The sequence below is a fragment of the Alligator sinensis genome, unplaced genomic scaffold, assembly GCF_000455745.1.
Source record: "Alligator sinensis unplaced genomic scaffold, ASM45574v1 scaffold386_1, whole genome shotgun sequence".
Classification (NCBI taxonomy): domain Eukaryota; kingdom Metazoa; phylum Chordata; order Crocodylia; family Alligatoridae; genus Alligator; species Alligator sinensis.
This window is the reverse complement of record NW_005841996.1, coordinates 1,134,655-1,146,026: the sequence shown is the minus strand read 5'-3', so window position 1 is coordinate 1,146,026 and position 11,372 is coordinate 1,134,655. Positions and strand designations below refer to the sequence as shown.

At 42.0% G+C, this 11,372-nt stretch overlaps 2 protein-coding genes across 2 annotated transcripts in view; one reads left to right on the top strand and one right to left on the bottom strand.

The window, feature by feature from the left end:
• CTNNAL1 (catenin alpha like 1) overlaps window positions 1–2,478 on the top strand; it is a 124,120-nt gene extending 121,642 nt beyond the window's left edge. The window contains exons 18-19 of the mRNA XM_025201482.1: window positions 359–442; window positions 1,071–2,478. Coding sequence (XP_025057267.1) covers window positions 359–442; window positions 1,071–1,232 — 246 coding nt within the window. The 3' untranslated portion in view covers window positions 1,233–2,478. The remainder of the gene's footprint in view (window positions 1–358; window positions 443–1,070) is intronic.
• Window positions 2,479–2,557: 79 nt separating this feature from the next.
• FAM206A (family with sequence similarity 206 member A) overlaps window positions 2,558–11,372 on the bottom strand; it is a 16,428-nt gene continuing 7,613 nt past the window's right edge. The window contains exons 3-6 of the mRNA XM_006021506.3: window positions 5,353–5,482; window positions 3,226–3,302; window positions 3,080–3,149; window positions 2,558–3,007 (exon numbers count right to left, since the gene is read on the bottom strand). Coding sequence (XP_006021568.1) covers window positions 2,879–3,007; window positions 3,080–3,149; window positions 3,226–3,302; window positions 5,353–5,482 — 406 coding nt within the window. The 3' untranslated portion in view covers window positions 2,558–2,878. The remainder of the gene's footprint in view (window positions 3,008–3,079; window positions 3,150–3,225; window positions 3,303–5,352; window positions 5,483–11,372) is intronic.

The window sequence follows — 11,372 nt, the reverse complement described above, 5'->3', positions numbered from 1 at the left end:
TCCCAAACCATTTACAGAACCAGCTACAAGGCAAAGCATACCTGGTAGAGAGAGAATTCAAATGATACGTATCCTGAATGGTACTCTTGATCTGACTGGGTATGTGAAACAAAAGGGGGAAAAGTAACCTTGTATTTTCTCCATCTTGCTGAAAGAGCTAACATTTCACTTTCCAGTACACTGGGAAAATGTTGTGAAGGACAAGCAGAGTTGGTTCAAGCTGAAGTGTAAGAGGACCCTCACTACCAGCAGATGTTAGAAGGAAGGGGAGAGTTAATGTGTCTTACTTAAATGTGAATTGTTTTCCTGTTAATTCTATTTTGTCCAAGTATATTCTTTCCGAATCTTTTTTGTTTAGGTGGATGCATGTATCCAGAAAACAAAGGTTGTGATGACTATTTTGTCCCAAATTCTTCCACTTTGCTACAAGTTACTTAGAAAGGTGAGTTAATGATCCATATTGAAGAATGGGGACGAATGCAACACCCTGGCTGTGTCCAAACGTGTGGACATTTGGTTCCCTGGGGACAATTAGTGATGGCACACCTTGTGCTGCCACTAGTTGCCCCAGGGAATGCCCGTACCATGCATGCTCTGGCACGTGGCAAGCTACCCCAGGTGGGGTAGGGGAGGCTGGGGCCAGCACTAGGCTGACCCCAGCAATGTTACCCGGGTCCTGGGGACCTCCAAAGACTGCAGCCATGTCAGTACTGCCACACACACCCTGGCAGGCAGTGGGTAGCATGTGCTGCTGCTGTGTGCGCCACTATTTTTTCTGAACACCTTCAAGATGAAACTGGATGCTTATCTTGCTGGGATCCTATGACCCCAGCTGACTTCCTGCCCTTTGGGCAGGGGGCTGGACTCGATGATCTTCCGAGGTCCCTTCCACCCTAATGTCTATGAAACCTATGAAACCCTCTGCATTGCTCCCCTGCAGCACAGAGAACAACTGAATGTGCGGTATGTGGCAGAGCAGACATGTATGCTGTGCCACATACTGCACAGACATGCTCGTCTGGACTCAGCCCCCAAGTGCTTTTTCTAATATTTTTTTTTTCTTGCTACAGCAAAAAGCAGGAAATGGCTATCTCCAATCTCCTCCCCCATGGAGGGAGAACAGAATTCAAACAAAAATAAATGGAGAGAGTCTGGAAGGGAAAACAGAAGCCTTTGGAGTCATATCCTTGGAACATCATGTAGCAAATCTGACATTTTTAGAGAGTAAATAATTCTAGCACTTAGGAATGTAGGAATTCCTCATGGAAATTATAAACTTGCTAAGTTTCAAATTTGCTTTCTTTTGTGAAAGGTAAAATCACGATAAATGAATTCAAACTGTTGTGACCTTTTCACATCTAATAGATGTCATGGTACTTAACAGTAGTATTTGCAACATCGGTTAGTTTAATTGCTGTGTATTTTTATAGTGTGGGTATGTTTCCTTTTGCTCACCATTAATACTGCTATTTTTGTAAGAAATACTTGTGAATGTCTTAATGAAAGTTTCAACCCAAAGATGCTGCTAACGGACATTTATGCAGAGAAACTAAATAGCTCTAAATATGCTATGTGTAACTAGTACTGTTAAAGTTTGTCAGTATCATCTCTGGCCTGTTTCAGTCTATATATTTGCTAAAGCAGCATCAGGAAGATAGTCTGGAAGGTTTTGGCCTAAAGCACTGAGAAATGTTGTTATCTTCATTATGTGGTATTTCTGCAATGAAGACCTATTGTAAAACCTCACCCTGTTTCTGCAGTACATCTGTCAACTTATATTTAGGTTAGATAATTGATTTAAATGTCAACAATTCTTGTGTTATCAATCTGAGTCAATGAAGCATCTATCCTCCCCAGAAAACTGCATTTCCAGTGGATTAATACTTTAGTCAAGAATTAATTTTCTTTCTTTGTAATCTCTTTTTCTATAGATAGCAGCCCTCATGGCTTCCTTTGATTTTATCAAAACGTAATGAATAGAATTTGAAATGCAAGTGAAAATTACTGAAGTTTTAATTTCGAATGTATGCTATATTTAAGTTCCCTAAAGTAGATTTTTACAATGCAACATTTAGAATTCTATTTAAAACTATTTTGGAGTCATGTAATGCCCTTTGTGCAATGATTGGACATCATTTCTACCAAAGCACCCTGTCACCACCTGTGAAAACACATTTAAATAAATGTGGGGAATGTATGCTTACTCTACATACACGGATGGCAGTGACTATTTTGCTGGTCCTGTATTTCAAAACTCATTGTTTGATCTCATTTCTTACACATAGTTTTACTGTACTTGTTTTATTACTTTGAGGGCTGTAGGGTATCCTGGAGGTTCAAGACCCAAGTACATTTAATTCTTACAGGACTACCTGTTACAGCTACTCTCTGCAAGTCCTTTGCTGGCAATGGACATTACATTTAAGAAAGTTTGATTTTATAGCATTAAAGAAACAATTAAACCCTTTGTGTGATTGAGACCAGTCTCTCCCATTCTCAATCTGTCTGATCCCTTTTAAACCTGGATAGTAAACTTAGGTAGACTTTTGCTGATGGATTAAAGAAATTAAGGAACAAGTTTTATTTACACTGAACCCTCAGAACAAACACAGACTACATCATGGAATTTTTTTTAGTTTTTTGTCGCTGTACAAAATTGAAGCGTTGAACAAAGTTGTTGAAATGCATTTAAAAAAATAATTCTGCTTAAAGAAACTGACATTTTCCATCTCTAGCATTAGGTCTGTGCAACCTCTAGCTTTTCATGTTAACAAGTGTCAGCTCATTTCAATATGGGATATATTGGAAGTGGACTTTCGTACATTACAAATGTTACAGAACATAAATCGGACATCTGTGCGTTCAGGTAGAAATAACTTCAGGAGCTGGAATTAAGACGATGCAACAAGATTCCTTCATATTCCTCCTGTGTCAAAAGTCCCTGAGTTACGATCTTGCTTTCTTCAAATTTTGGCAGTACCACTGCAATGTACCCTTCAGTAGATGGCTAGAGAATAAGAGTAAGATTTGATACAGGGATAAAAGTAAGGAAAAAATAAAAAGCAAACAAAATATTTACCTTCTCTTGCAGAATAGCTGGATTATTAAGAAGGTTTTCATTTACTTCCATCAACCGACCTCTTATACAACTGCAAAGAAGTTCAGTGTGCTTAGCATACAAAGAATGTGCTTAGCAGACAGAAGTACAAGAAAGAAGCTACTCACCTATGTATAGTATATTCTTCTCCATCTGAACAAGATATCCTACACAGAGGGGCAAGTGCTGTTAAAAACTGGGCACCCTACAACAGGAAATAAAGCTGTGAATTTAAAGGCAATGAAAAAGTACAATTCCTGAATAGGGAAAAAAGCATGGATTTCTTAGGGTGATCTCTTACTGGACCAGCTGTGTAGTTGAGATAGTTAGAAAAGCTTTTGAATACATGACCCATCTCAACTACATACTGTACTTAGCTAAATCTAAGACTACCCTGAATTTGATGCTTCCTCCCCTTCTCCAATAATTATATTCTATACATAAAACATTTTCTATCGTTTTCCATGTATAGAATCTGATTATTGGAGTGTTGTCTTAAGTTCATTCCCCATCACTGCAGTGAGGATGACAGTGTGGGGGGGGAGCAATGGAGGTGTGGACACCTTATGTCTCTCCCCCCACACCACAAGCACATAGCACCCCTGCTTGCAGCCTCAGGCCCTGTGCCCCCTTCCCCTTTTGCATCCTCTCTCCCCTCCCCTGCTTACCCTAGCTCTGCATCAGTAGGCTTAGTCTCCACTCCAGGCTTGAACAAGGATTGTATGTAGACTGGCTCTTAACGATTGTTGAGACATGCTTGCAATTGAGTTAGGAGCCAAACTACACTTCACTGAAGGAATCTGCACTGATTTGAAGGGCCTATTTTGCTGGTCTTAAAATCTGGTTCTGATCCACATACTTTAAGCTACTGAAATGCATGTCCACAGGGTCTTGTCCACTGGTTTAAATACATACACTTGAAATCACACCTCCAGCCTATTTAACTGTGTTAAATAACCCCTAAGCTGGTGGTTCTCCAGGCATCTCCCAGAAACAGAGGTACTCCAGGCAGGTGGAACAGTCCTGTCTGCCTGTTTTTGGGAGGTCTGAACCAGGGGAGGCTGTGGCAAGAACAGGTGTTACATCTCAAAAAAGGATAGAGAAGAACTAGAGATCTAGAGAAGAACAACAAGGATGATTAGTGATATGGAGGGGCTTCCACATGAGGAGACTAAAGAGGCTAGACCTATTCGGTTTAGAAAGGAGACACTTGAGGGGGGAGGCATTATACTAAATTGTGGAGAGGAAGTAAGTAGGGATTTATTATTTACTCCCTGTCACAATAGAAGAACTAGGGCTCACAAAATAAAACAATGTGGAACTCATTGCCACCAGATGCTGTGGAAGCTGACAGTTCAGCCAGATTCAAAACAGGATTGGACAAATTCTTGGAGGAAACGGGCATCAGCAGTTATTGAGCATGGGAGTTAGGGATACAGCCTCTGAATTAGAACTTCCTAGGCCCTAAATGCTGGAGGCTGCCAGTGGGAGAGGAAGAGGGGAGAAACCCTGTTCACTCCCTTTCAGCATCTGCTCTGACACAGAACACTGGGCAAAACGGACCTATGGTCTGAGCCAGTAAGTGGCAGTTCTTATGGTACTGCTGTGTGCTTTAAGGGTTATCTGATCATCCTAATGTAGGCAGGTACGCATGCTCATGCCTCAGTCCTTCCTGGTCTAGCTAGGCACAAGGCACATGGAGCAGTTTCACCTTGCAATGGCAGCAACAGCCCTGCTTGCAAACCAGTTGGATAAGCTGAGGAAGCACAACAGTAGTTCTCAACCCAGGTGCCATCCCATTAAAGTTACAGAGGAGCACCCTGACTTGAGAAAGGTTAAAAACCATTACCAGAAGCTTATTTTATGCCCTCTTCAAAAGAGCTGTTGCTCTTACCCTTAAGTCTTAACATCTCTGCAAAAGAGTCTTTTAATGTTTGATACTATCTATTTAAAAAATATGCAAAGGCCCCTCTTCAAGCTTTGTGTTCATGACAGAAAATTAACAGCGTTATATAACCCTGTTCAGAACAATTAAACAACAGGGTGCTTAAAATACCTGCAGTAAACTCCTACACTAATTATCCTAAATGCAGTACCCCTGGCAGCCCTAAAGCAGATGGTTAACAATGGTAGGAAGCATGAGGGATTGCTGCCCTGGAAAGGAACTAGTATTAAAGTGTTAAGGGAGGCACTTCAGAGTTAACTGGAATGTAAACAGACAAACTGGTCAAAAAAGAAAAAAAAAAAAGACATACCCGCTTTGACTTCCCAGAGACCTTATTTTGAAGTCTGCTACAGTGAGCAGTAACTTGGTAATTAATATTCTTAATAGTTTTTCCCTTTTGAAGAACAGGATGAGATTCTGCTAGAGTGATGACACAGATTCTGCAAGGAAATCATAACAATTATATACTAGCCTTAAGCATCCCTTTAATAATGAGTACATTTTTAACTCTTATACTGAGGCTTTGTGGCAAGGTGCATTTTCTTGCTTCCCCACATGAATTCACCCGCAGCCTTCTCACTTAAGCTTGGATAGGCTTAGATAGCCCTTCAGGGTACATCCAGACAAGTGTGCATGTATGCTTCCCCAGGAACAAACAGCAGAGAGACACAGTGATGCTGCTGCTTGTCCCCAGGGAACACCCCTGCACATGTACTTTGGCACACAGCAAGTTGCCCCCGGATGGGGTAGGAGAGGCTGGGGCCAGCACCTGGGCTGGCCCCAGTGGCCTTAACTGGGGTCCTTGGGGCCTCCCAGGTCTGCAGTGGCAGCAATCTGGGCACATGGAGCCTGGCTGGCAGCAGTGAGTGGTTTTGGCCAGCCAAGCTCTAGTTTCTCGTGGTACAAGCTGCAGCCACATGCACTGCCCCACTTTTGTTTTTTTTAAACCTTTTTGTTTTTTGTTTAGATACCAGAACTTCCCGGTATCTAATTTTGGCTCCACATTTCAAATATGCGGCAGAGAACCTCTTCACTTGCACCACGTGCATTTTGCAGCACCTCAAAAGCCTTTGAGATGCCACAAAGTACATGTGCGTACTCATCTGGATGAACCCTCAGGATCTGCCCACAACTCTCTAAGAAATAGGAAATAGCTCCACTTAGTGCAGCAAAACAAACTACAAGATGTTATTTTAAAATTCCAATAGCAGGGCCAAATTCAATTCTCCCTCTTATACGTGCAATTAATTTGAACATCTTGGTTTTGTGGTATATCCAAGGTCAGGATAGGACCTGCATAAACTGTTATTTTTGTTACATAAGCCCCAAAAACAAAAAACCTTTATTTTCAGATTCCATAGTAAAATGGCAACACAGTTGAGCAAATCTTAAACAGAAGCCAAAAAGGAAATCTCCCAGGCTGTTTAATAGTAAACTAGCTCCACAGTTAGCGGTTCCTCAGACGACAGATGCTGCCGCTATGAATTATTTCCTTGTTTTAAATGTTAACAATTTATTTAGAAAGGATGACAGTTTAAGGCCAGCAGCCTCCCAGTTTAAAAAGAAAGAGGTGAGCACCAAAATAAGTACAGTAAAAACAAAGTGGCATTACAAAAATTAAGGCTTTTTTGGACTTGGTGTACACTCCTGGTGTGAAATGATACATCAAGGCATAACCATTATCACAAAATGTGCACATACCAACACGAATTGGGTATATAGATTGAAACCTAAAAGGTACCCACCCTGTACCTACCTCCTTTCCCACAAAACTCTACATGTACTAAGCAATGTCTTGTGTATTATACAAAAGTTGCTAACAACTTCATTTTGATACAGAATTATGCTCATTGAAAAAAGTATATAACCCTTACACTTTCAAAGACAAATATGAATCTTGTGTACGCCAGTAGAGTAGCACTTACTTGACTCCCAAAGAAATCCAAAGTAAAGGATGTGTTCATGGCCCAGAGCCATTACTTCAGTGTCAGCAACCCTAGAAGTTGTTTTCCCAATCTGCCAGCAAAAAAGTTGGTATTTTGAGCATAGGATTTACATCCATAGCCAGATACCTACTGTTTAATTACTGGTCTTCCTACCATGCCCCAACCTCTTACTGCTTTCTCCACAAAAGGAAGATGAAGCATAGTGTGTTTTTCCTCTGCTGCTCCAGAGAATAAGGAGGGTGAGCAGCCTTGGTTGGGCAAGTGGAGCTTCTTGGAGGAACAGCCGAGGCTCAAGGCCCCAGTGAGATGAGATCCTAAACTAGAGCCAGGTGTAAGGAGATTCGATGTGGGTCACCTAGACATCATCAGAACCGAGACCTGAAGATGACAGGATGGCTGCTGAAAGAGAACACAACTGAAGACCCTTCTTAAAAGTAGTTCAGGGTTACACACAGCATTTTCAAATACAAGATGGGACTCTGTGAGCAGTAGAGGGAGTGAAGGGAATTCCAGAGTGATACAAGCTAATGTCATACACTCAAGGTGCTGCTATTACAGAGCCTCCAAGCATGAAAGCAACATTACAGGGAATTAGAGGGGGCCATAAAGAAGGCATCTCTATTTATGGAACGAGTGCTTGTATTCTTTCAGTGGTGTTGGTTATAGCTATGTTGGTTAAGGTTCTTTGGGTAAATGTGATACCTTTTACTAGATTCTTATCTTCTTTATTTAGTTGGTATAATAAAAGATATTATAATCTTTTAAAAGATGGTCTAATAAAAGATGGTAATTAAAAGATGGTCTAATAAAAGATATTACATTTACCCAAAGAACCTTGTCTGCCTATGTACTCTTTCACACACTTAAATGCGCTTTGTAATGTCAGGGTGTCCTGTAAATGAACTGAGCTAATGCATGAATCCCACAGAGACGATAAGAGGCCATGTCATAAGGATGTAAGCAGGTTCATCTTAATACCTGGACTGAATAAGCTTAAAAAAGAAAACCAGGCAGGAAAAAAGAAAAAGTCCACACACACCATGTGTCAACAGAAAACACCAAATAGAGTTTGTCTCCTGACATTACCAGAAGGCAAACATTAAGATAATTGAAATAGGGAATGCCAAAACAACAAGACTATTGAGGTTATCAGTGTAACAATTGTCAGTGCTGGAGAGAAATGACAGCTCAACAAAATAAGCATCGCAGCTAGAGGGGTCCAAAGACACCAGTGCTGGAGGGAGCTATTTAACAGACATCAGAGAAACCAAAATCTGAACAACAGAGAATCTCCATTTCTCACTGCATGCAGCTAAGCATTAAATCAAAATACGATGGGGATTCAGCCTTGGCAGCTGGTCTCAAAATAAGGCTGTCTGCTGATGCTTCAAATGGCATCCATTTGTGAGAGGAAAGCAGAGATCCAGGATTACAAACACAGGTTTTTGAGAATAATCATTTTTCAAAGTGCTTTGGCAACGCAAAATAAGCCCAGCTAGTACAGAAGTCAGTAAAAAAAAAATATTTAATAGATAACTATAGACAGCATGTACACGTGGTATTAGATAAGAGGAGAGGATTATAACTTCCTGCTGGACTTATTTGCTTCCACTGGCAAGAGTAAATTGAACCAAATACGGTCAGACAAGGCAGGGTAATGTGGTACCTTGTTATGAGCTTCTGCAACCTGCTTCATCAGATGCTTATGAATGGACTTGCAAAAAGCAGGGAAAAGTTTTCAACTAAAAATAATCACACCTCAAATTAACCTAACTGACTACAATACTGCCACTGTACTAAACAAAGGAATAAGGCAGGGGTTCTCAATTCCTGGGCCGCGGCCCAGCACCAGGCTGCGGCAGGTCGGCTGCCGGTCTGCAGCACAGTTGGCTGCTGGACTGGAAGTGACTGCAGACCAGCAAACCACAGCCCCCAGAGCTGGGTGGAGAGGCCGCGGCTCCTTCTGTAGGGCCCGCTGCAGCACAGGGTTTGGCCCAGCCCCCACCCAGGGGGTGGGGATCCTTACCTGTCTGCCAGCCAGAAATTTCAGCCGCAGTCAGCTGTGATTGCTGAGCTGTGGTTTGCTGGGCCACGACCACTTCCAGGCCATTGTTTGCCAGACAAACTTTGAGAACCCCTGAAATAAGATCATTTAAGTACAAAGGTGGGGAAAGGGGGAGGACAAGAGGAAACACTGCTGAGAGAGGCAAAGGTGTATTGAAGAGATCAAAGGGAATAAACAAACCCACTGAGGCATATAGGAGTTATAAAAACTAATCCAGATAATGGATTAAGAATCCAGAGACCACATTTAACACAATCCAGTCTATGGATGATTGTTCCCTACAGTTTCATGTAGTAGAAACCAGGCTTTATTGACAAGCTTCCAGCAAACCCTGTATCAGCCATCATGCATGTCACATTTCAACATCACCCACGAAGACAAATTGTAAGACATAAGAATCGTCCCCAATGATGACACACTTGTTTCCACTACACTCCTGCCTTGTTCTTGCACACAACTACCTTATTTTCTCACATAGAACACACATTTTTGCCCACCCAAAAAGTCACCCCTTAAATGGGTGATTAGGGCGATACTAATAGAAGTCCTCCTTCCTGCTCCAAAACCAACTGCACAACACAGCAATGGCATGTCTTCCACGTCACTAATCAAGCTAATCTTTCTTCAGGCAATTTTGCTGTCTGCTGGCTACTCCTGGTCTCTCTCCTCCAATTTCACAGTCTTGCTACTTTTTAGCTCTGTCCCTTCTCTCTGCAACCATAACTCTGGAAAAAATCTTCTCTCTTTGTTCTGCCTTCCCAAATAAGGTGTATATTTTATTCCAGGCCATGTTTTATGTGAGAAAATATATTTCAGATTTGGAGACTCCTTATGCCTATAAATGAGGTTGTTACAGGATCCTGTAATACCAGGGTACAAACTATACAGGAATGACAGTGTAGGTCATACCAGTGGGGGAGCACCATACCTTCCACTAAAGACAGTACTGAATCAAACAAGAGTAAAAATCTTAGGCCCTGCCACATGTTACATACATTGTACAATTAACTGGTTAATTGTGCAATAAATTTAGAATAGCCAGACCTTCGAAGTAATTATCACATGATAAAAATGTCCATCCAGCTATAAAGAGAGCCAACCAGCTACAAAGTTAGTGCTTGAAAAATGTATGACAATTTTATTGCTGGTTTCTATCCAGTCTTACTTTGAGCATGTGGCAAGGCCCTTATTGATAAGAGAAGTGACTCAGAAGATGTGTGTAGATCCAGAGTCTAAATAGGAAGAGTTTAGTTTTGGGGGTGTGATACTGACTACTTGACTAGGATCATGGTACTAAGAAAGAAATGCTAAAGGAGATGAGAGGCTACAAAAGCAGAAGACAAGAATACAGGATGACCTAAATTATCATTATATGCATTGAATAAATCTCATTTAAGAGCATGTTTAAAAGTACATATTGGAAGTACAAAGTAAATACATATCACAGACTTAAAAAAATAGTAAGACAAAAAAGTATGGTTCAGTGACAGACTATCAGGCTATCAAAAAGATATCATTCAAGAAACAGAAGTTACATGCAACAGAGGAAAACAGAGCAAGAGCATAAACTCTGAAAAGCTAAACGTAAAATTTTAAAGCAAGCCAAAAGCAATTCAAGGGACAATTTTGCTAGAGACATAACAATATGGGATTTTTTCTTTTTCTTTTTTTTTTTTTTGGTTAAGTATGTTACGAACAGAAAGCTTGCTAGGGTTTTAATGGGGCCTAAATGAAAAACGACCATAGTTACTCGACTCTGAGACAAGGTTTCTCCCCAACTCAGCATGGGAAAAAAGAGCCCCTTATTTCAGATTTATGTACGAAGCGGGGGTGGGGTGAAGGGGGAGCTGTCAGGCAGCTGCTGTGGCTCCAATTCTGTCCCTGAGCCTGAGTCAGGGCCATAGTCAGAACCACAGTAGCCTCCAGCACTGCTGCCTGGCCAGGCAAGGGCTGCATTTCCATGTGCTGTGCTCCCCAGCCTGGCAGGAAACACAGCCCAAGCAGCTTCTGATAGTATGTGGGGGTGGGGAGGAACAGGGATGGGGATGCCAGGGGAGCTCATGGCCTGCACAGGTGCTGCCACCTAGCAGCACATGGCTCTGGCCAGAACTGCATGTGGCAGCAGGGAGCACAGCCAGGCTGGCTTGCCTCTATTGTGCAGGGCTCCCCATGGCATATGTGTAGCTCCCAGCACTCGCATGCCACCGGGGGAAGCCACGTGAAGGAGCTGGCTGCCTTCCCTGCCACTTCTGATGGAGTCCTGGCAGTTGCACATGGCTGCAGGCAGCGGGGGAGGCAGCCAGCTCTGCTGCTCGTGGC